This window comes from Nycticebus coucang, chromosome 5 (assembly GCF_027406575.1).
Source record: "Nycticebus coucang isolate mNycCou1 chromosome 5, mNycCou1.pri, whole genome shotgun sequence".
Taxonomy (NCBI): Eukaryota; Metazoa; Chordata; class Mammalia; order Primates; family Lorisidae; genus Nycticebus; species Nycticebus coucang.
Genome location: NC_069784.1, coordinates 141,406,315 through 141,432,003, shown reverse-complemented (window position 1 = coordinate 141,432,003; position 25,689 = coordinate 141,406,315). Strand labels below are relative to the sequence as shown.

Sequence of the window (25,689 nt, the reverse complement as noted above, 5' to 3'; positions counted from 1 at the left end):
GCAGTATCCCACAGGTTTTGGTAGCTTGTGTCTTCATTGTTGTTATGCTCAAGGAAGTTAATGATTTCCTGTTTTATTTCTTCCTGCACCCATCTGTTATTCAACAGAAGATTGTTTAATTTCCATGCCTTTGGGTGGGGTCGAGCATTTTTGTTAGAGTTGAGTTCCACCTTTAGTGCCTTATGGTCTGAAAAGATACAAGGTAAAATTTCAATTCTTTTGATTCTGTTGATATTTGTTTTGTGTCCCAGGATATGATCAATTTTGGAGAATGTTCCATGGGGTGATGAGAAGAATGTATATTCTTTATCTTTGGGATGGAGTGTTCTATATGCGTCTATCAAGCACAGTTGTTCTAGGGTCTCATTTAAATCTCTTATATCTTTGTTTAATTTCTGTTTAGAGCATCTGTCCAACTCTGTAAGAGGTGTGTTAAAATCCCCTGTTATGATGGTATTATCAGATATCATATTGCTCAGACTGAGTAAGGTCTGCTTCAAGAATCTGGGAGCATTTAAATTGGGTGCATAAATATTTAGAATTGAAATGTCTTCTTGTTGTAGTTTTCCCTTGACCAATATAAAGTGACCATCTTTGTCTTTTTTGACTTTAGTTGCTTTAAATCCACATGTATCTGAAAATAAGATTGCAACTCCTCTTTTCTTCTGAATTCCATTTGCCTGAAAAATTGTCTTCCATCCCTTGACTCGGAGCTTTAATTTGTCTTTTGAAGCCAGGTGTGTTTCTTGCAGACAGCAAATGGATGGCTTGTGTTTTTTAATCCAGTCAGCCAATCTATGTCTCTTCAGTGGGGAATTCAAGCCATTAACATTTATGGAGATAATTGATAAGTGTGGTAGTATTCTATTCGTCTTATTTGGTGAGAGTCCATTGCTTAGTTTTATCTTTTGCATCAGTGTGGAGGTTAGGCTCTGTCCTTTGATTTCTGAGTTCTTCCTTTGCTGCTGATCCATTGTGGTGGTCAGTGTGCAGAACAGGTTGAAGTATTTCCTGTAGAGCTGGTCTTGTTGTGGCGAATTTCCTCAATGTTTGTATATCCATAAATGATTTGATTTCTCCATCAATTTTGAAGCTTAGCTTAGCAGGGTACAGAATTCTGGGCTGAAAATTGTTCTGTTTAAGTAGATTAAAGGTAGATGACCATTGTCTTCTTGCTTGGAAAGTTTCATTAGAGAAGTCTGCGGTCACTCTGATGGATTTGCCCCTGTAGGTCAACTGGCGCTTACTCCTGGCAGCTTGCAGAATCTTTTCTTTTGTCTTGACTTTGGACAGGTTCATCACAATGTGTCTTGGAGAAGCTCGGTTAGAGTTGAGGCGACCTGGGGTCCGATATCCCTCTGAAAGCAGTGTGTCAGAATCTTTGGTGATGTTTGGGAAATTTTCTTTTATAATATTCTCTAGTATGGCTTCCATTCCTCTGGGGCATTCTTCTTCCCCTTCTGGAATTCCTATAACTCGTATGTTGGAACGCTTCATAAAGTCCCATAATTCTGACAGTGAACGTTCTGCTTTCTCTCTCTTCTTTTCTGCCTCTTTTACTATCTGAGTTATCTCAAAAACTTTGTCTTCTACCTCTGAAATTCTTTCTTCTGCATGGTCTAACCTGTTGCTGACACTTTCCATTGCATCTTTAAGTTCCCTGATTGACTGTTTCATTTCCTTCAGCTCTGCTATATCCTTTTTATATTCTTCATATCGTTCATCTCTGATTTGATTCTGTTTTTGGATTTCCTTTTGGTTATTTTCCACTTTATTAGCAGTTTCCTTCATTGTTTCCATCATTTCTTTCATTGTTTTCAACATGTGTATTCTAAATTCCCTTTCTGTCATTCCTAACATTTCTGTATAGGTGGAATCCTCTGCAGTAGCTACCTCATGGTCCCTTGGCCGGGTCGTTCTGGACTGGTTCTTCATGTTACCCGGAGTTTTCTGCTGATTCTTCCTCATGAGTGATTTCTTTTATCTGTTTCCTTGCCCTAATTTTCCTTTCACTTCCTCTTGCTCTTTAAGATCTTGTGCCTGTGGACGGCGCCTGGGACCTCAGATTGTCTCGCTCCGCAGTGGCTCTGCACCTCCTCAAACTTTTTAAACGGGCCAATTCACTGTCCCTCAGACCGCTGGAGGGCCAGACTATAGTTGAAAAAAAAAAAAAAAAACTATGAACAAATTCCTATGCACACTGTACATATCTTATTTTGAAGTAAAAAACAAAATGGGAACAAATACAATCACACCTCCTCATGTGGCCCACAGGCCGCAGTTTGAGGACCCCTGGCCTAAATAATTAATTTTCATAAATCCTTGAAAGACTATAAAGAAAGTGGTAATGTGACATCTTCATTCAAGACAGATGGATCTCATCTGTGCATCTCAACATTCTATCATGATGATATTCTAATATTCAGCAAAGTTGAAAGAGTTTGCAATAAACAGTTCAATTCCCATTACGTAGATTCCACTGTTAATATTTTACTGAGTTTGTTCTGATCATCTGTCCCTCTGTCCACTCACATACCTTTCTGATTTTTGGTGAATGTCGGAGTAAATTGTGTATATCAGAACACACCCCTGATTTCTCGGCATCTAGCACTCAACCCATCACTTCTATTTTAAACTAGCCTTTTGTCCCATTTATGAACAAACCTTTCTTTTCCCGTGTGGGAGACCCCCCCAGGGCCATAATTGGTAATGGACTGTTTAGCTTTTACTTTTGTGGGTTTTGCTGAGATCTTAGGGAAGTGGCAAGCTTGATTGCTGTAAGTTTAAAGTAATGGGGGAAGGATGTACTAATGACTAGAATTTAATTGACAATTCCACTTTATGTGTCTGTGGGAATACTGGGCGTGTCCAGGAAATTACAGCAGAGAGTGAAAATATTAGCAAGCCATGTACTGAAACAACCCAGAGCATGCAGCTGACACGTTTAAGTTTGTACTTTCTTTCAGTCAAACTCTCTGATCTTTCCAAAAAAACAGAGCATATAATGAAGCAGTAGATGGCAGCTCAGAGTCCAGGGACGTCTTTGGGAGCCTGAAGAGAAGCCTGGTCCCTGAACTGCTCCCCTCCCTTCTTCCCGGAAATGTCTGCCCGTGGGAAGGGTGAGGGGCAGCAGCTGTCCCAGAGCCACTTCACTGCAGCATTAAGACTTTACAGTTGTCCCTTCTTGGGACCTGTCCTCTCAGCCCTTGGCCTGAATCATCCTGTTTCTTCATGGAGTTGTGTTAGGGCAGGTGTCTGCACACACCCCAACTCTCCTGCCATCGTCATGTGACCTGAGTGCATTGGTTAGTGTGAGGAGCCAGGAAGGTTGCTGACTCAGGTTCACATCCAGAGGCCCAAGGCACTTTCTCAACTGGACATTCTGCCGGTCCATCCCCTGCCCCTCTGTGATCACTCTGCTCACAACAGGGGAGGGGGCATCTGGAGAAGCCGGGGACAGGCCTGGTAGGTGTTTTGGAATCCATGTATTCTAATAAAGCCCATGACATGGGATGAGCCTCATCTCTCTGTATTTTGACTAGGCAGAGATTTCCTGGAATTGGCTGCCACTACTTCCTGGGGACTGTCATAGTTTCCCACAGGTGGGTAGAGGAAGGGCTGCGACCCTGCTGACATCACAGCTGCATTCAGAGGGTGGGACAGCACCTGCAGGGAGCGTGTTGACGGCCCTAACAGTGTCCAGGTCCTGATCCCCAGAGCCCATGACTGTGACATTCACAGCAAAGGGGAAGTGAAGGTCCCGATTAGCCGACATTGAGATGAAGAGACAGCGCTGGGTTGTCCGGGGTCCTTAGAGGAACAGCAGGGAGAGCTGGGGAGGGGAACGTTGCCCTAGGTCTGCAGGAGGAAGGCTTGGGCTCTGCCTGGAAGCTAGAAAAGGCATGGATGCGGGTGACACGGGTGCAGGTGACACCTTCATTTAAGACAGATGCATCTCATCTATGCATCGCAACATGTCACATGCTGAGAGGACATGTCACAAGCTGGAAAAGGCATGGATGCGGGTGACACAGACATGGATGACACGGACACAGGTGACATGGATGTGGGTGACACGGACATGGATTTTCTCCAGGTCCCCAGAGGTGTCGGCCATGTAGGATGATCAGTTGCTGCTCGTGGTGATTTTTATGGCACTATAAACAGCTGCAGTGCAATACTTGGTGCTCAGGAAGGGCATGTGGTGTGGGTTGGCTGTGTCCCAGAACCTGAGATGGAGCTCCAACTTTGAAGGGTGGATCTTCCAGCAGGACAGATGTCACACAGTGTGTGAGTCTGGGGTCCCGCCTGCTGCCTGTGGCTGGCACAATTGGGACCCTGAGGGCTAGTGTAGTTGGGACACTTGGGACTGGAACAGTTGGGACCCTAGGGGCTGGCACAGTTGGGGTCCTGGGGGTTGGCCCAGTTAGGGCCCTGGAGGCTGACACAGTTGGGGTCCTGGGGGCTGGCCAGTTGGGATCCTGGGGGCTGGCCAACTTGTGGTCCTAGGGGCAGGTGCAGTTAGGGCCCTGAGCGCTGGTGCAGTTGGGACCCTGGGGGCAGGTGCAGTTAGGGCCCTGGGTGCTGACCCAGTTGGGGGTCTGGGGGCTGGTACAGTTCAGGTCCTGGGGGCTGGTGTATTTGGAACCCTGGGGGTTGGCCCTGTTGGGGTCCTGGGAGCTGATGCAATTGGGGTCCTGTCTCCTGTGCCCCTTGGGTCCAGCCACTTCCCTTTCCTGTACACATGGCAGCGACCTTCTGCCCTCCTTGTCCACTGGACCTGCTGACTCATTCTTCCTCATGTCCCTTGGGCCCACCAGCCACAAGTGAGCACTGTAGCTGCTGCTCTTCTGGGACAATCTGGTCCTGTCCCTGGTTTTGTCCCTGACTCGGTCCTGGTGAGTGTCTCAAGCTGTTTGGCCTCACTTGTTCTCTTGGTCCAGGGAACCAAACCTAAGCACAAGGGCACAGATGACCTGGAACTTGTACTGTCATTGTAGGCACAGATCACAGGCCTCCTTGATAACCAAAGAGCAGGGTTCAGGAAGATGAGGGACCACTTGAGATCCCACTCACTCCAGATTCACCTAATGAGAGCATCTAGATGTGTCCTGCAGTTCCTGAGAAAATTCTGCTTCTTCATGCCTCTGAGTGCATTTTAGCTACGGCTTGTAAAAAAGTTCGCTGATTTTCCCATTTGTTCAGATTACTTTTGGTGAACATCTCTTCTTCCTGGACTTGGCTGGGTGGTTGGCTTTGTGGCACAAGCATTTTACTCACCTTGTGCAGTGCCAGCTGCTCTGCTCAGTGTGCGTGGGCAGGTGTGTCCATCAGTGCCCTCCCTACACGTGACCTGAGTCCAGGGCCATGCGGCGGTCGTGTGTCCCCACAGGGAGTGTGGGCCTGGCTGGCTGCAGGCCCCTCCTGCGGGGGCTGCCCATTGTCTGGGCTCTATGTCGATCACTTCCTTGGATGTCGGTCAGCTCAGGACATTGGTGCAGTGATTTAAGCTCCCCCTAGGTCGGAGTGGGTGAGAGGCTGTCGACTGCCAGACCCACATACCTGCCTGCCAAACTGTGGCAGCTGCAGTGGCCTCCCTCTCTCCTGCCCTCAGTCCTAGCATGGTTGTGGAGCTGCAGTGGCCTCCCTCTCTCCTGCCCTCAGTCCTAGCATGGATGCTTCTCCTGGAAGACCCCAAGCTGGAGCCTTGCTGGCATAGAGTTCCCAGGTCACCGAATCCCAGCTCCCAACTGTGCCGCTGCAGAGTGACAGGGTGCTTCTGGTTGCCAGGTGCACAGAGCATAGCTGCCTGATGTCAGGGCATCCTGTGGGACACAGCCGCGCCCACATTTTCTTCTCATGATGATAGAAGACACTGCTAGCGACAGAGAAAGTGAATTTGCCAGGCGATAGTTGTTAGCTGTGGCCAGGCTGCTTGCTTGTGTTGGTGCAGACCTTGCCTGCAGCGGGAAGCTGGGCCTTGGTCACCACTGTGCTGTAACGGGACCAGCAATTTCCAGGAAGCCTACACTCCACAGGGCCAGACTGGTGGCCACATTGGGATGAAAGAAAGTAGAAACTCTTCATCTTCCAAGGCTTTGAGTGTGGTGCTAATCTCTGCAATTCCCTCGTGGACGAAATATTGCTTTTGGCGTAAGATTTCATGCTGAGCAGAAATCCACTTTCCCTTCCTGAGACAACAGCCCACGCCTCCCAGCAGGAGCCAGGGTGGGAACCTGCCAGTTGCTGAGAACACACCATGGCTCTCACGCCCTCAGATCACTGTGGCCAGACCTCCCCACTGCTGCCTCCGTGACCCTCAGGTCACCCTCAGGTCAATGCTGGACCCCTGAGGGTCCCACCCTGCCAGAGGAAAGGCCTGACTGCCCAGCTTTGCAGATTGGCTGCTCCAAGGCTATCCAGCATGCGGCTCTGCTCCTGTGAACTTGTCAACACCATGGGGCATGACTGTCCTTGGGATGCCCCAGGTGGGGAGGTCCTTGTGTCAGTGTGGAACAGGCTCTTTATGACCCTGTGTTCCAATCTCATGACGCCTTTGAATTGCTTCTTGATCACATCCCAAGGTGGTTCTGGCATACCTATCTCATGTGACACCAGCCACCTATGGGCATGGGGTTCACTCCACCATTCAGGTGACCACCTTATACCCTGTCGAGCAGTCGGAGCTTCGAGCTCTGACCTTGCTGTCCAGATGGTCACTGTCCTGTGTTGCTCTCCTTGGCTGCCTCAGCCGGCTCTCACTCTGTTCCCCACGCTCCATAGAGAAACCTGCATCCCCTGTGAGAGCCTCCCCCCCCACCCCTGGGCACCCCAGGGGAGGAGAGGCGGGCAGAGTCCTCACTGCGAGCAAGAGCTCCAGGCAGGAGGTTTGGGAACGTTGCCTTCTGGCGAGGCGGGGATGATTTGGAGTTTAAGGAATCTGGTCAGCTTCCTGTCTCTGAGACAAGATACCCGGGAGCTGTAAACATGGCCGGCTCGTCTGTGGCCCGCTCACATTCCCCTTGGCTCCATTCTTCATCCCATCCACAGTGCGAGGGTTATAGTTTCTCCACATCCTACTCACACTCGTTTTCTATTCTTTTATTTATTTATTTTGTTCTTAAAGTATAGTTACTGTTCTAATGGGGATGAGGTGGTAGCTCATTAGAAGAAGAAGAGTTATCTTGGGCCACACGTTAAATACACGGACAGGAAAGCTGATGAGCAAAAGCGGTCTGTGTGTACTCTCCGTGATACCTGACAGCACAGATGAGCGAAAAAGGCATCCCCAAATCAGTGCGCTGCCCCGGGCCACAGGCTTGACACCCCTGGGAAGCAGACGAGGTCCTGCCTTTTTTCCCCATATTCGTTTTTCAAATTTCCAGTGTGTCATTTAACATACCAAACTTCCTATTTTTTGCTACAATTTGAAAACAAATTTATTATTTGATTTGATCTCCGTGTCGTTACCTCTTTGCAGGCGATATGCATACTTACGTTCAATTACTTCCCAGACTATTTTATTATATCAAATTCATCTGGAATACAATTATCTTTTGATTACTGTTTGGTTATCTGTCTTCTTAGCATTCCGTGTCAGTATGTGTTTTACAATTTTAATTTACATATTTATTTTTAGTTGAGGAACAGTCTCTGTTTGCCATTCTCATCCTACACTTCTCTCTCCCTGAATTTTGGTTTTGCATTTTCTTTTTCTCACATTCTCTGGGACCTCATCTCAGGGACTTGGAGGAATATTTTCCACCCACGGTGTCAGGGCACCCAGTTCTAGACACCTGGCATGTGGCTACTTTTGTTGCTTCCTACACATGATATTTGGTTTAAACTGTCATCTCCAACCCCAGCAGCCTCAGCTGCTCTTCAAAGGCAGTGGCTCCCAGCCTGGGGCTCTGACCCTGTTGAGGAACATCAGCATGGTTCCTCCTGCTTGGTTTTGGACCCAGAGCCAGGAGGTGCAAGACTTAAGTTTGTGTTTCTGTTTCATTTCTGTTTATGGCAATTTTTTCATCTTGTTTTTGAGTCTGGTTATTCCAGGTTATTTTTTCTCTTGTTATATTTTATAACAATTTTATTTTTCTTTTGAAACAGAGCCTCACTATGTTGCTCTCAGTAGAGTGCATGGTGTCATAGCTCACAGCAACCTCAAACTCTTGGGCATAAGCGATTCTTTTGCTTCGGCCTCCAAAGTAGCTGGGACTACAGGCACCTACCACAACGCCCAGCTATTTTGTTGTTGTTGTTGTTGTTGTTGTCATTGTTGTTTAGCAGGCCCAGGCCGAGTTCAAACCTGCCAACCCAGTGTATATGGCTGACGCCCTAACCACTGAGCTATGGGCGCCAAGCCAACAATTTCGTATAATATTTTTATGTTTGAAATAAAAGTGATACCTCAAAACATGGATTACAAACTCAATATTGACTAGTTGCATTTAGATGTTGAATCACATAGTTGTAAAGGGGTTAGGAATTTGGAATGTCACATTTCAGGTAGAGTTAACACATTTAAAATGATTTCTAAGTAACCCCACTCTCTGCCCCACCCACAGAAGAGGCAAACTCCAGGGATGTTTTTATAAGGTTTATTTCACTTGTAGGAAGAAATATGGTGCCGCCTTCAGGGACAGCCGTAGTCTCATCTTAGTCCCTCCCTGCCATGGTGTCACTGACCTCATTCACCTTCCAGGAAGCCCTTTCACTCCCAGGCTCCTTGGCAGCCTGTTGTGCTATAAGAAGAGGTTTATTTGGCTCACGATTCTGTAGGGTGTACGGGAAGGGGGACAGGCAGCAGCATCTGCTTCTGGGGAGCTCCAGGGTGGCATGTGACATGTGACAGAGGAAGGAGGCGGCCCCAGGTCCTACACGTGAACTAGCAAAGCAAGGACTCATCACCCCAGGAGGACACTGGCCATTCATGGGGGGCTGCCTGGTAACCCCAACACCTCCCACCAGGCCCCACCTCCAACTCCGGGGATGGAATTCAACATGCAATTTGGAGGCACAATCATGAAACCATACAGTTTCCATGCTCCTTAGTAACAGTAACTTTTTTCTACTTCAAAGAAAAAAATTCTTGTGTTCTCTATCAGCAAATAGATTTTCTACTAGATAAAACACGCAGTGAACCCCATCCCAAACTTTTTAAATGCAGCCTTACTATGTGTGTGTGGGTGTGTGAGACATGGATAAATTTAGACCCAGAGGTCGAGTGGGGCTCACACCTATAATCCCACACTGTGGGAGGCTGAGATGGGAGGGTCATTGGAGCCCGAGTTTAAGGCGATGATCACCCCACAGCACTCCTGTCAGACCACCAGCAAGACCCTGTCTCAAAAAAAAAGAAAAAAAGAAAGAAAAATGAAAGGAAAGCAAAAGAAGGAACAGCATACAGACCAGGTGGACCAATTGGAAGCCTCAGAGTAGAACTTCGGCCCCGTCATCAACACAGGTGGGCAGTTAGGATGCTGCAATCTTTGTCAATTCCAAGGCCGGAGACATACTCTGTGACTCTTAGAGAAACAGGAGGACACAGAGGCACCACATACACTGTGGTTATTTGAAGCACAGTGTGTTGTACCATCTGCCCATTTGGACTGGAGGCCTGAGACCCTCAGGAAAACTGCCAGCCACTCACATTCTCTGCCCACATCTTCAGAGAGCGACAGTTGTTCAGGCCTGTGCTGAGAGAGAGGCCCAGTCTAGCAGCCTTGTTTCTGTCTGTGCACAAGTTACAGAGCAGCCCTGCCTGGCCCCACCACCGAGAATGGGCCTTGGCAGGTCTGCAGATCCTTTTCCTTCAGACACAGAAGCAAAGGCTGACGCAGTCCCAGATCCTGCAGGAGGTCTGTGGATCAAAGCATGCGTCCTGCTGGCCCTCCCCACACACCAGGGTCCCTGGTGACCTCATCTCCTACTTGCACTGTTATGAGAATAGGCCATCCCGCAGGAGCTGGGGCTTCTCAGAAACAAGCTGACGTGGTATGAGACCTCCACACAGTGTCAGCCTCCTACACTCGGAGAAGCAGCCCCGTCTGGGTCAGCTGCCCCCCTATCCCGGGGCCTTGTGCCTTGCAGGTTAACAGTGCTGTAAAAACCCAGGGACGGAAGAGTACAGTTGCCTGAATTCACTTCTTTCCAGGACAACTGGGCTAAGCCTTTGTGCTGTGGTGTTAATTCACGGACTCTGCCATGGCCACGAGTGTCCTGTCCTCCCACTCGTCTGACAGCGTGCAGGGGCTCTGTCCCAGGGCTGCAGTCCCGGCTCAGCGATGGCTCTGGTAGGGGATCTTCCCCAGGCAGACCCCTCTGTCCACCCAAACGACCTGACCAAACAGAAGAGAAAAGTTGCTTTAGGATGTAGTTTGTGAAGTCAAATTACTGGAAAAACTTACAGGAAGAAAGCCAAAGAGACGACCACAGAGCACTTCCACATGTGAGACCTCAGCAGATGGAAACGGGGTGGAAATATTTATCCTGGATTGGAGACATTTGAGAAATAATGAAATTATAGAATTTAAATCTTTTTTTTTTTAGAGACAGAGTCTCACTTTATCGCCCTCGGTAGAGTACCATAGATCACAGCTCACAGCAACCTCCAGCTCTTGGGCTTAGGCGATTCTCTTGCCTCAGCCTCCCGAGTAGCTGGGACTACAGGCGCCCACCATAGCACCTGGCTAGTTTTTTGTTGCAGTTTGGCCGGGGCTGGGTTCGAACCCACCACCTTCAGTATATAGGGCCAGCACCCTACTCACTGAGCCACAGGCGCTGCCCTAAAATTTAAATCTTTGGAGAGCTCAGCCTTGGCTGAGGGTGGAACCATCTGGAGGGATTTCAGAAAGATGGTGCCCACCCCATCCCAGAAACCCTGAACTAATTGGTCAGGAGTGGGGCCTGACCAATAGCCAGGCAGGCTTCCTGGAGTCTAAGTAACTTGGATGAGGGGGACAAACTGAGGCATGTCGTGTTATCACCAGACCGGAAGGTGGCCCTTTAGGAGAGGTATGTGATACGACACCACACCACAGGAGTTTCTTTTTCTGAAGTCAGTGAAATAGAACAGGTAACTGTCGGGGCTGGCCTGAGCCAGGTGGGGACATGTCCCCGGGGGCCCCATGAAGCTCCCGTTTTCTAATGCAAATCAGCTTTAAGCATCACTCCAAGCTGAATCTTTACAATTACTGCCTCTGTCAAAGATAGGTGTCTGTTTGAGAACTGCTGAACGTCCCTACTCTAGATGGCAACGTCTCACTATCCAGGTGCGTGGCAAGGAATCTGTGTATCTCTGGGCACAGATAGCCAAAGTGCCCAAAGCAGGCCATGGCTCTCACCTGCTTCCTGCAGCTCTGTGACTTTGCACAAACTGCCGAGTGTCTCTACGTCTGCACTGTCATCAGAATATGGGCACCAGATCACATTTTCCTATGAGGTACCTTTGTCTCTGAAGTCATGTGACCCAACTAAAAGATTATGCATCAATAGAAAAGTCAATATTACTAAGTTACAAAGGATTTGATTACAGGAAATGCAGAAAACAAAAAGAGCATACAATGTCGTATGTTTAGGCACATGATATGTCACAACATTAATTTTCAACAAGCTGGAGAAGACCACTCTGCGGGAGCTTCGATAACTTCTGCAACATCTGGGTTCTGGACAATTGTGGGCTGCTGTGAAGTAGCCGTGTTAATAGGTGTCATGTATGGTGCAGACAACAACCCACACCCTGACATGTTGTCACACACTGTCCAGCCCACACTGACCCCACTGAGGTCCCCTAACTAGCAGCCAGAGCGCCAGCTGTGAGTCTTTGCTGTTTCTGTCCCGATCACACTGGGAGCCTTTGTCATCTCTGGGCTTCCAAGGGGCCTCTAACTTGTTTGTTTTTACAAGGTTAAGAGAAGGAATGAAACAGTTGGAGTGTTCTCCTTTTGGTTATTTGCTATCTACAGAGTAAACAGAGTTTAGAAGTGTCATAGAACAAAGAAGATTTGTTTTTGCTTTTGTTTTTGAGACAGTCTCATTCTCTTGCCCATGATGTGTCTTAGCTGACAGCAACCTCAAACTTCTGGGCTTGAGTGATCCTCCTGCCTCAGCCTCCTGAGTAGCTCAGACTACAGATACCTGCCACAATGCCTGGCTAGTTTTTCTATTTTTAGTAGAGACAGAGTCTCGCTCTTGCTCAGGCTGATCTCGAACTCCTGAGCCACCCGCCTCAGCCTGCCAGAGTGCTGGGATTATAGGCGGGAGCCACCGGACAAAGAGGTTTTTAGTAGTGGATTAAAGAGGATCAAAACCAACATATTATACTGTGCATATAAAGAAAGGCAATTTAAATTGACTGTGGCCAGTTGGATCTAATATTGCCCCTTTTCTCATTTTCTAACAGAACTTGGATGAGAGTTGCAGCATTGAGCATGTTGGTTTTCTACTTTAGGGAACATTTGAAAGTCTCTTATTTCTAGATTCTTTCTTTTGATGGATGAGGCGGAATAGTAATTTCCCTGTGAAACCATTTTGCTGCCATAGCAAGCAAAGAGGCAGATTCTGGCTGCCTGCCCAGCGTAGTGTTAAACAAAGGTCCACCAGAGGTGGGCAGCTGCGGCCCTTTCACATACAACTATGAGCCGTGTTCTCCACGGGCCAAGTCCACGCCCAGCAGAGTGAAGCAGTGCCGTGGCTCTCTCTCCGTTTCAGCAGTTTGGGTGTGCAGTGCCGTGGCTCTCTCTCCATTTCAGCAGTTTGGGTGTTTTCTGCTTTTAAGTGGTGTCAGTACACAGGCATCTCTCCTAGAATTCAGAGAGGGTGGACATCCCCTTGCCTGTGACTTCGCATCCAGTGTTTCTGAGATTTTCCCCTGGCTGCCAGCTGGGAGGGAATAGAGACAGAAATGGTTTTGGGTGGCAATTTTCACATTAGAGATTTAAGCAAATTGGCCTGAACATGTTTCTTTTATGACATTTTTCATCAATTGTTCTAAAAGTCCAAGCTGCTAGCCATGATTGAAGTAGGGATTTGCTCATGCTCAGGGCTCAGTAAATGTGATGAGTTTCTAGTTTTTGCAAGGATGTTCTGAGGGTTCATTTACATTTAGAAAACATGTCCATGGGGGTGGTGGTGGTGGATGTGGATAACTACAGTGCCAGATTTTTAAAAAGGCTTGTCTTAGGCCGTTTCCGTGCAGAAGAAACAGAGCTTGTGATGCTTTGGGGTTTGAAGTGAGACTCCTGGTGCACTTTGGTCATTTCCCCTTGTTCTGCTGTGACCTCAGGAGTGAGGTTTGCCCGCTTTCTGCCCTTCTCCCCCACTCCCCAGTGTCTCGGGAGCAGCAAACTGTGGCCAGCAAGGCTCAGCCCTGGCAGGCCAGGCTGAGGCTGCGCTGGGCCTCTGTTCCTGCTCTGTCCTCTTCCTCCAGAACTTCCCCTCTGGGTTCCTTGAGGATGTGCTGCAGTGGCAGGCAGCGTTCCCGCGCAGGTGACAGCCCCCTGCCTCCTGATGGGAGTGAGAAGACGCTGGTGAGAGGAGGCTGATGGGCATCACAAGTGTGCTGATGTCTGCCAAGTGCTATGCTGAGACTCCATCTGTGTGGACCTTGTTCTCAGATCATCTCTTCTGTAGATGAAACTGAGGCAGGCAGGTAATATTCCTCAGGCGACATAGCTGGGGAGAGGCGGTGCTGTGACACACACCCAGGGTGCTGGACGGGGCCTGGATCACTGCGCTACGCCACCTTCCAGTACCTGCAGGGGATGCCAGTTTGTTTAGGGGTAGAAGCACAAAGGCTATGAGGAACCAGACTTTAGTGCAGTGGTTCTCAACCTTCCTAATGCCGCGACTCTTTAATACAGTTCCTCATGTTGTGGTGACCCCCCCAACCATAAAATTATTTTTGTTGCTACTTCATAACTGTAATTTTGCTACTGTTAAGAATTGTAATGCAAATATCTGATATGTAGGATGTATTTAGGTGACCCCTGTGAAAAGGTCGTTTGACCCCCAAAGGGGTCGCGATCCACAGGTTGAGAACCGCTGCTTTAGAGAACACTGGGTGTTTTCAGGTTTAGGTATGAGTTAGCTCCCTTGGCTTTCAGTGAATAAAAATGTGGGTCTTTGGGCTTGAGAAAAAGGACACATTTAAAACTCTATCTCTGTATGGAGAACTCTTAGAGATCTAAAAATAGATCTGCCATTCAATCCTGTAATCCCTCTACTGGGCATATACCCAGAAGACCAAAAATCACATCATAACAAAGATATCTGTACCAGAATGTTTACTGTAGCCCAATTCATAATTGCTAAGTCATGGAAAAATCCCAAGTGCCCATCGATCCACAAATGGATTAATAAATTGTGGTATATGTACACCATGGAATATTATGCAGCCTTAAAGAAAGATGGAGACTTTACCTCTTTCATGTTTACATGGATGGAGCTGGAACATATTCTTCTTAGTAAAGTATCTCAAGAATGGAAGAAAAAGGACCCAATGTACTCAGCCCTAAACTATGAAACTAATTTAGGATTTTCATATGAAAGCTATAACCCAGTTACCACCTAAGAATAGGGGGAAGGGGGAAAAGGAGGGGAGGGAGGGGGAGATGGGTAGAGGGAAGGGGATTGGTGGGATTACACCAGCGGTGCATCTTACAAGGGTATATGTGAAACTTGGTAAATGTGGAATGTAAGTGTCTTGGCACAGTAACTGAGAGAATGCCAGGAAGGCCATGTTAACCAGTGTGATGAAAGTGTGTCAAACGGTCTGTGAAGCTAGTGAATGATGCCCCATGATCATATCAATGAACACAGCTATGATTTAATGAAAAATAAAAAAAAAATAAAATAAAAAAATAAAACTCTATCTCTGGGTTACAGCGTCGGCTGCATTCATTGAGGCTGGCGGGTTTGAAACTGGCTGGGGCGAGCTAAAACAATGACAACTGCAACAAAAAATAGCCGGACATTGTGGCGGGCACCTATAGTCCCAGCTACTTGAGAGGCTGAGGCAAGAGAATTGCTTAAGCCGAAGAGTTTGAGGTTGCTGTGAGCTATGATGTCACAGTACTCTACGGAGGGCAAAATAACGAAGACTCTGTCTTAAAATAAAATAAAATAAAACTCTGTCTCTGAACAGAGATGAGGCTGGATTGGGCCAGTGCTGGTGGACGACTGGACAAAGGTGACAGGAAGGGACTCTGCAACCTCTGGGTGGGAGGGGAGCCCACAAGGAGTGTTAGGAAGTGGGGGGAAACCTCAAGAGCATAACCTGGAGTGCGTACCTCATTTTTTCCACTGTTAGAAATGGAAAGCAACCCTTTTTACATCTATTTTTTTAATCATTATTTTTCAAGATTGCTTCATTGTAGGCACATAATATGTTCAAAAAAGCTAGTTTGCTCAGTGCCCATAGCTCAGTGGTTAGGGTGCTTGCCACATGTACTGGGGCTGATGGATTCAAACCCGGCCCGGGCCTGCTAAACAACAATGACAACTACAACAAAAAAGTAGTTGGGCGATGGGGCAGGCACCTGTAGTCCCAGCTACTTGGGAGGCTGAGGCAAGAGAATCACTTTAGCCCAAGAGTTTGAGGTTGCTGTGAGCTGTGATGCCACAGCACTCTATCAAGGGTAACATAGTGAGACTTTGTCTCAAAAAAACCCCCAAAACAAACAAACAAAAAATCTAGTTTGCATGTGTACAATTCTTCCTAATGAAGTGTTACTGTCTAGCCAAGTCCCACCTAACCCAAGACACAAATGGCCTTAGTTTACTAGCAGTTAGCTTCTTGTGTCTCTGAACACAAGGGCACATTCCACTATGCAGTAGGGATTCTGGACAGCGTCTCTCTGAACAATCTTTCCAGCTCCTGCCGTGTGCATAACTCTGTCCCACATGTGGCAGCGTTTATTGTTTGTTTAAATTAAAGTTTGTTGGATATAATTTACATGTAATAAGATTCATCCCTGTGTTGGAAAATGACATGAGAATTTGCAGCAGCACAGAGCCCTGTGGCGGGGAGTGCCCCACCCAGAGAGACCACACGGCCTTGCAGTGACTCCCCTGCTCCCAGCCACGGTCCAGAGTGCCCTTCACTTCTGTCCTCTCCAGTTTTGTCTCTTCAGAAAGTCATATAAGTTGAGAATTATGCCCTGTATTTACTGTATACATTTCTTCAATTAGCATATCACTTTTGAGATTTATTCATACATCAGTAGTTCTTTTTTATTGCCAAATAGGGTCCCCTTGTATGCTATATCACACTTTTTGTATCTATTCATCAGCTTGTGGATATTTTGATTGTCTCAATTTTTGTCTATTGTGAAAAAAGCTGCTAGAAATATTCCCCAACAGCTCTTTGTATGAACATATATATTTTTTATTTTTATTGGGTAAAATAAAAGATTTCTAGGTCATATATTAAAGTATTTGTTTTACTGTTTTAGACACAGCCAAACTATTTTCTAGGTGCATATCCATTTTTGCCTTCCCACCAGAAGTGAATGAGAATTCTACTTGTTCTCAGGATGAGGGTAAGGCTTTTTTTATTGTAGCACCAGCTAAATGTAATGCAGAAAAAGGAAATTATAGGCCCATTTCAGTTATAAACAACCCTGTGTGAATCCTAAATGAAATATGAGCCCACTGAACTCAACTGCCTACTTAAAAATGCATCCTGGTCAAGTAGGATTTATTCCCAAATGCAAGGTGGTTTGGTGTCATAAAATCAAATGACTTAGTTCATTATTTCGATAAAATAAGGAGAAAATATTTTATCTCAATGCATGTTGAGAAGGCATTTAAGTTTATTACTATTTAGGATTTAGAAGAAAATATTTCTCAGTAGGAATAAAAAAGAGATTCTTAATAAAGTTTATATGACAAAACTCATAGCAAATGTTATATTTAACAGAGAAATTTCACACGCATTTCCTTTAAGATCAGAACGTGACAAAAGCACCTGCTGTACACTTCCTGCTGTCATAGTGCTGAGAGTTCTGGCCGGCACAAAAAAGAAAGAAGATGCTAAAGATAGGATTGGCGGGAAAGAGACAAAGCTCTCATTATGCAGACGATTTGATTAATTCACCTGTAAAAACCAAAAGAATCATTATGCTGTTAGAACTAATGCATTTCAGCAATGTTGCTGCATACAGGTTAATTGCACTAGCAATAACTAAACTTAAAAATAAGACTTCCTTTATAAGAATACCTTGTACTTAAAAGTATCTAAGAAAAACATAACTATAGATCATGATCTGAAGGATTTCCATCAATACATACATACAAACATAAACATGGAGACAATTTAGAAACTCTACAGTAAAAGGGTGCTCACTGCCACCACTTGTATTCAACGAGTACTGAATGTCCCAGCCAGAGCAATCAAGCAACAGAAAGAAATAAAGGTACCCAAATCAGAAAAGAAGTGGCCACGCTCTCCCTGTTTGCCAATGATATGATCTTATATTTAGAAAACCCTAAAGATTCCTCCAAAAGACTCCTAGAACTGATAAGTAAACTCTGTAAAGTTTCAGTTTACAAAATTAATGTACGGAACCAGTAGCTTTCCTGTCCACTAATAATAGTCAAGCTGAGGGCCAGATCCAGAATTCACTACCATTTACAATAGCTGCAAAGAAAAACCTAGGAATATACCTAACCAGGGACGGGAACTGTCTCTACGTGGAGAACTAGGGAACACTGATGAAGAAGAGCACCCGGGACCCACCCAAATGGAGAGCACCCCCTGCTCCTGGACCTGAAGAATTAACACTGTTGAAAAGCCCATGCTGCCCAAGGTCATCTACAGATTCAGTGCATCTCACACCAAAAGGCCAATGTCATTCTATTCATAATTTGAAAAACCAGCCCTAAATTTCCTATGGGAGTAAAACAGAGCCTAAATAACCCAAGTAATCCTGATCTAAACCAATCGGGAGGCCTCACATCGCCTTAAAATTATACTACAAGGCCGTAGTAACCAAAACAGCATGGTACTGGTATAACAGTAGACACACAGAGCAATGGAGCAGAATAGAAAACCCAGAAATAAAACTGGGTAGCTATGACCAACTGATTTCTGACAAAGCAGACAAAGACATTACCCTGGAGAAAGGAAAACTGGCTAGCCACGTGCAGAAGAATGAAACTGTGCCCTACATAAAAATTAACTCAAGATGGATTGAAGACTTAAAGGAAGGCCCGAAAACATAACAATTCTAGAAGAAAACAAAGGAAAAACTCTGTGAACATTGGGCTAGGCAGAGAATTTATTACTCAAACGGCAAAAGCAAAGACAGCAACAAAAATAAATAAATAAATAAATAAATAAGGCTCAATTAAACTAAAACGTTTTCACATACCAAAGAAAATAATTAACAATGTGGTGAAGGCTATGTTAACCAGTTTGATGAAAATATTTCAAATGGTACATAAAATCGGCACATTGTACCCCATGATCGCATTAATGTACACAGCTATGCTTTAATAAAAAAAGAAAGAAAGAATATAATTAGCAGAGCAAACAGACAACCTAGAGAATTGGAGAAGATATTTGCAAACTACATACTTGACAATTAATATCCAGAATCTACAAGGAACTCAGACAAATTAAAAAGATAAATAAGCCCACTAAGAAATGAGCAAAAGACGTGAACAGATTTTTTTTTTTCAAAAGAAGATACACAAATGGCCAAGAAACACATGAAAAAATACTCATCATCACTAATCCTCAGGGAAATGCAAATTAAAACCTCAAGGAGATACGATCTTACCTCTATCAGAATAGCCATTATTAAAAAATAAAACAATAGATGCTGGTGTGGATGTGGGAAAAAGAGAGGGTGCTTGCACACTGTTGGTAAGAATGTAAGTTAGCACAAGCTTTATGGAAAAGAGTAGGGAGATTTCTCAAAGAACTAAAAGTGGACTTACCATTTGATCCAGCAAACCCTCTATTGGTGATATTTAGGTCTATGGCTTTGGTCTCTTCTGATACTCCAAATCTATTTTTTGGGGGGGGGTAGTTTGGGGGGCTCCTGTACTCCAGCCTCCCTCCTCCCACCCTGTTTCCTTTCCAGCTATCAACCAGCACCTGCCACATGGGGACCGTCCAGTACAGGTACGTGGGGACGCGGCAGCTATCCTGTTTAATTTGACAAAGACTGGACATTAGGAGACTAAATTCCTAGCCAAATCCAAGCCAGATTCCCATGAATAAGAACTAATATGTTTATCTGTTGGATTTCATTGCTTTTTCTTTATTGCTTTCCCCTTTTTCTTAATAGTTCAAGAGTTTGGAAATAGAAGCACCACAGCTATCTGAAAAATATTTTATGTTATTTCCAGAGCAGTCCTAAGCAAATTATTAATGTTCCAAGATGTCATGAGCATGAAATGTGCAGCAGTGTTTTGCAGACTGAGTTATTTAGAACAGATAAGCCTCATTTTTAAAAAAAAATCCAAAGTGTGTGTGGCTTAACATTGCAGTCTCTGATACAATCCCGTTAAGAAAGAATTTTAAAATAAATTTGACACAAGTCTATGAGTGTATAATTATTTCGGGACTTGTAAATAAATGCAGTTTTGCTCCAACATGAAATCAAATTTTTTTTTAGCTTTGAAATAAGAATTAATTTCTCCCTACAGAATAGTAAGCACTCTCAGGCCAAAATCTGCTCTATAAATCTTAGTTTATTATTCTCAGGATTATGTAAATTGTATATTCAGTCTGGAAATCACCCAGGTGTCCTGTATCTGTGTCTCTGTATCATCTGTTTGATCCTATAATGATTCTTAACATCTGTTGAGTGTTTTCCGTGGTCTGGTATGTTAAGGGACTTTACTTTGCTTTACTTAACTTTACTTTGCTTTACTTATATTAACTAATCTTGTTACTCACAATATTTATTCTAAATTGAGCAGATGCAGGGAGAACCCCAAACTTCTGAATCTCTGGGAAATAGGGGAGGCATTTGAATATTTTAACCAAGGTATGAGGTTCTAGATCCTTGTCTGTGTTACTTGTAACGATGCTGCAAGTCTATTCTAATATACGTATTAGAATTAGCACATTGCCTGTGTGTGGTAAACTTTCAAAAATGTTCTTACTGTTATTTCTGAGTTTTTGGTGTTTCATTCACTTACTCAGTTATGAAAGCAAAGAGTCATCAATGTCAATCTAAGAAACTGCCGGCCTAGGCAGCCACTGATGATGTACAACCTGCCGTGGTCTGAATAGTGCTCCCTTCAAGTTTCCTATGTTGGAACTTAATACCCAGTGGTGGGGCCTTTAGGAGGTACCTGAGTCCTCAAGAATGAGATTAGTGCCTTATAAAAGAGGTTGAGGGGAACACCCCTTCCTCTCTGCCGTGTAAGGATGGTGCAGTCCTGGAAGCAGAGAGCAGTGCTCACCAGACGCTGAATCTGCTGATGCCCTGACCTTGGACTTCCAGCCTCCAGAACCTATAAATAACCAGGCTAAGATGTTTCGTTATTGCAGCCCAAATAGACGAAGACGTAGCCTAAGGTATTACTGGGACACTTTAAAATTAACAGTACCTTAGAAAAGATGGAAAGTGACAGTTTAGAAAAGCTTAGATCAGTGGTTCTCAACCTGTGGGTTGCGACCCCTTTGTAACAATGAAAATACATCCTGCATATCAGATATTTACATTACGATTCATAATAGTACCAAAATTATAGTTATGAAGTAGCAATGAAAATAATTTTATGGTTGGGGGTCACCATAACGTGAAGAACTGTATTAAAGGGTCGTGGCATTAGGAGGCATTAGGAAGGTTGAAAAACACTGGCTTAGATGGTCAGGGCATACATTTCTCTGAGGCAGCAGCTTGTGCCGATCTGCCAGGCAGCTGTGAGAAGAGCTGTGTGTGAGCTGCACCGGCATTCGAGGAGAGGAGGGAGCAGGTGTGCTGTCCTGTGGCAGGTGCCGTCTCCACCTACACACTTGGGTGCTTCAGGTGCAACCTTTCACTCCCGCTCTTATGGCCCGCCTCCACTTGCTAAATGGAAAGGAGGACTCTTGGTCAGTTTAGCTTAACTCCAGCTCCCAACTCTGCCTGCAGTGCCAGGATGGCCTATGAGCTCACGGATCAAGGACCACGCAAGATGAATTTTGTCACCCCTCCAGGCCATGTCTGCTGAGGCCAGCGGGTCCACACAAGCCCCATTGGGCTGGCTGAATTGCTGCCTCTATATTCACTCCATGTTAAGTAAACAATAACCAACTATGTGTTGTCTGCAAGAAACATACTTTACCTATAGACACACAACAGTGGAAAATAAAGGGATGAGAAAAGATATTCTATGCAGATGGAAACCCAACACGAGCAAGAGATATCTATAGAGGGTGGCGATAAAGTTCGTGTTAAATTGCACAAGAACTTTATGGCCACCCTGTACTTTTATCAGATAAAATAGATTTCAAGACAAAAACTATAAAAAGCAACCAAGAAGGTCATCATATAATGATAAAGGGGTCAATTTGATAGGAGGATATAAAAATTATAAACATATACACACCCAGCACTAGAGCACCCAGATATATAGAGCAGACATTATCTGAGCTAAAGCAAGAGATTAATCCAATAATCCTCAGAGAACTCCACATCCCACGTTCATCTTTGGACAGGTCGTCCAGACAGAAGAACAGCAAAGAAATGTTAGACTTAATCTGCCCTATTGACCAAATGGACCTAATAGGTATTTACAGAATGTTTCCTCCAACAGTCATAGAACACATGAGCCTCTCCCTAGCTCATGGATTATCCTCAAGGATAGAGCATATGTTAGCCCACAGAACAAGTCTTAACACGTTAAAAAAAATTGAAATCATACCAAATGTTTTCTTTGATAATAGCAGAACAAAACTAGAAATAAAAACAAGAGGAACATTGGAAAATACACAAACGTAACCAATCTGTTCCTGACTGACGAGTGTGTCAATGAAGAGATTAAGAAGGAAATTGAAAAATTTCTTATAACAAATGAAAATGAAAAGGCAACATACCAAAACCGATGGGACAGAAAACAACAAGAGGAGATTTTATAGCAATAACTGCCTACATCAAAAAAGTAGAAAAGCTTCAAATAAACAAGCTAATGATACATCTCAAAGAATTAGAAAATCAAGAGCAAATTGAACTCAAAACTATTAGAAGAAAAGAAACAATAAAGATCAGAGAAGAAATGAATGACGTTGAAACCTAAAAAATACAAGAGATTAATGAAAGGAAAAGTTGTTTTTTTTTTTAAAGATAAAATTCACACACCTTTAGTCAGACTAAGAAAAAAAGAACGCGCAAATAAACAAAATCAGAGACGAAAAAGGTGACATCACAATGGACACTGTAGAAATATAAAGGCTCGTTGGAGACTAAAGAGCAACTCTAGGCCAGTAAGTTGGAAAACCCAGAAGAAATGGATAATTCCTAGACACACACAACCTACTAAGATTAAATCAGGAAGAAACCCCAAACCTGAATAAACCAATTGCAAGAAATGAGAGAGAAGCGGGAATGAAAATTCTCCCATCAAAGGAAAGCCCGGGACCTGATGGCTTCACTGCTGAATTCCACCACACTTTCAAAGAAGAAAGAACACCAATCTTAAACTATTCTAAAAAACGGAGGATAAGGGGATTCTCCTAAACTCCTCATATGAGGAGTAGCCTGTATCACTCTGAAGCCAGAACCAGAGACACCAGGCAAGAAACCACAGGCCACTATGTCTGATGAACATAGACGCAAAAATCCTCAACAAAATACCAGCAAACCAAAGTCAGGGACACACTAAAAAGCTTTCTCTGGCTCGGCACCTGTAGCTCAGTGGCTGGGGTGCCGGCCACATATGCTGGGGCTGTGGTGGTTTGAGCCCAGCCTGGGCCTGCTAAACGACAACAATTACAACAAAAAAATCGCCGGGGGTTGCGGCAGGCGCCAGCTATTTGGGAGGCTGAGGCAAGAGAATCGCCTAAGTCCGAGAGTTAGAGGTTGCTGTGAGCTGCGATGCCACTGCACTCTACTGAGGGCGACATATTGAGATTCTGTCTCAAAAAAAAAAAAAAAAAGAAAAAGATTATTCCCTCTCCCTCCGACCCTGCTGGTGTCTCACAGGCCGCTCAGGCTCCACTTCCTTCTCCTCAGACTTTGTCACTTCTGCCGTCTCACCCTCAAACGTGCCACTCCTTCTTCCACCTGCTGGACTGTGCCTTTGAATTCCTCCCGTGAACATTTATGTCACTTTAGGTTTTTTGTCTCTTTATTAGTATTTCCATTGTGTTTATCATTTTCTTGACTTTACCCACATTTTCCTATAATTATTTGAAGACTTTGTATTCAAGATCTGCCAACAGGTGTTTTTAGGGACAGTTTCTGTTATTTTATCTTTTTTTTTTGAGACAGAGTCTTAAGCTGTCACCCTTGGTAGAGTGCTGTGGCATCACAGCTCACAGCAACCTCAAACTCTTGGGCTTAAGTCATTCTCTTGCCTCAGCCTCCCAAGTAGCTGGGACTACAGGGGCCCACCACAATGCCTAGCTATTTTTTGTTGCAGTTGTCATTGTTGTTTAGCTGGCCCCAGCCAGTTTCGAACCTGCCAGCCTCGGTGTATGTGGCTGGCGCTGTAACCAGTAGCTATGGGCGCTGAGCTGAGTTATTTTATCTTTTTCTTTTGAATAGGCCATACCTCTCAGTTTCTTTGGATGCTTGGAGACTTTTTTTTGTTGAAAACTTGACCGTTGAATGTGAAGTTCTGAAGAAAATTCTGCAAGAATTTTTCTTTCCTTTCCCCTGTATTTGTCTTGCTATTAATTTGATTATTAGTTTTGTTTAATTTGATTGCTGTAGCCAGACTCTGCTAAAGACCAACCTGAGATGTAAACATAAGAGCTTCTTGGTTCTTTTTTGAGCCTTTTCTTTGGTGTATATTGTCGCTTTCTAGTTTTCTCTATACATGTTGTTTCTGAATGTCCTAGCGTGTAATGCTGGGCTCCCATAAAGGTGAAAGAGGAAAATCAGCAGGGGCAGAGTTTGTGGCCATTAAATGCCCTGGGAGGAGTCACTTCTCCTGAGGCGAGGGGTAAAAACAACACCAGCCTGGTTGGAACCTCTGGTGTTCAGCGCACAGGGAATATTGGAGCCCTGGGAGCTTTTAGCCCATCCTGGTACCTGCCGGCTGTGCACAGGTTGCCCCGGAATGCATGTATGGGGCTGGGGTCAGGGTTGGCAGCTGGTAAAGTGCTGGATTCTGAAATTAACAGAAATTACCCACGATTTCCAGGCCATGCCTTCACTGCAGGCTGCAGGCTGCAGGCTCCAAGACCCAAAGCCCTTCAGTCAGTTTGCCAGCATAACTGCCCAGTGGGGAGGCACCTCCGTTTCCCAGCCCCCCACCCCCATAACTTGTGTTTGCCTCTCATCATGGATGGACATTAGGAAGGATAAATTACACCCTTCTGTTCAGTATTGGCAGGTTGACACTGACCAAGACACTTAAGGGTATTAAAATAGCAAAGAAATGCAGTTTGGATTAGTGAAGTATTTTACCTGTTATACATAGACTTTACTATGTTAATGCATTTTGTTTTATGATCTGGAACATTACAAATAAGGAAAACATTGACTTTTATGTTATATTTCTTATAGGTTTCTCAATTAATAAAAGGTGATTGAAACCATATGGTGTCTTATTTCCACCTGCAGCTTGTCACAGCCACCTTGGACGGGAAGCTTCAGCTGTTTTTAGCTGAGTGACTGCTGAGCTGGGAGCTGGGCCCCGAAACTGAGAGGAGCCCTGCGGTGAAGTGAGAAGCAGAGGCCTGTCCTCCGGGGCCAGGGCAGCAGCTGCCTTTGGGAGCTGGGCCTCAGTTCAGATTTCCTCATTCAGCAAGCTCCTCCCCTGTGTGAGACACTCTTATTTGTACAGTTTTCTTTCTGCTCCTCAAAAGGGATCCCCCTTTTGGAAAAATGGAAGTGGTTTTCAATACTTCTGAACAGAATTGGTAAAGTTAAAACAGAATATTTTCAATAAAAATATTATAGTATTTGTTTCATAATTAAACTTTAAACAAGTGAGAGGGGGAGAGGGAGAGGGAGAATTCTCTTTTGGGCAGTGAAAATAAAGCAGGGACGGGCCACAGTAGTTCTGGGCTCCTGACCACCATTTGGTGAAATGTGGCCTCTGCCTGGGGGCTCATTATTGGGTCCCCTGAGGCAGGGGGTCCATGTGCTGCCTGGACCAGTTCTTAGAGTGGCTGTGCTGGGGTCGACTCTGCAAACATCAGCCTTGAAAGGCCCCACGACCCAGGATATCGGGTCCTATAGGAGGAGTAAGGAAGTGCCGGTGAAGTTAGTAATACGTGATGCTCCACCAGGGCTCCAGGACCAGCCCGAACATGCCCTGATCTGTCATTATCTCCCCATCTATGAAACCAGAGAGTGGGAGCTTTTGTACCCCCAAAGCCCCTGCTGGCTGCCTTTGTCATTAGTGTCCCAGGACATGGGATGCATGGTGGCTTCTCTCAAGGAAGCCATGGGGCTGATTCCCAGGGCGCCTTGCTGGGATTTTCATACACCCACCACACATATGCATAAAATAGAGAAGACTGGAGAAGTGCAAGATTAGAATAACTCATTTTTATTTTCCTAACATTTTTAT

The 25,689-nt window shown here is 45.0% G+C and overlaps 1 protein-coding gene across 2 annotated transcripts in view; it reads left to right on the top strand.

Moving 5' to 3' along the window:
• Positions 1–19,216, top strand: part of WDR27 (WD repeat domain 27) — a 165,704-nt gene extending 146,488 nt beyond the window's left edge. For both annotated transcript variants that reach the window (XM_053590356.1, XM_053590355.1), the window contains exon 25: positions 19,092–19,216. In XM_053590356.1, the coding sequence (XP_053446331.1) occupies positions 19,092–19,169 (78 nt within the window). In that variant the 3' untranslated portion in view covers positions 19,170–19,216. The remainder of the gene's footprint in view (positions 1–19,091) is intronic.
• Positions 19,217–25,689: the final 6,473 nt, after the last annotated feature.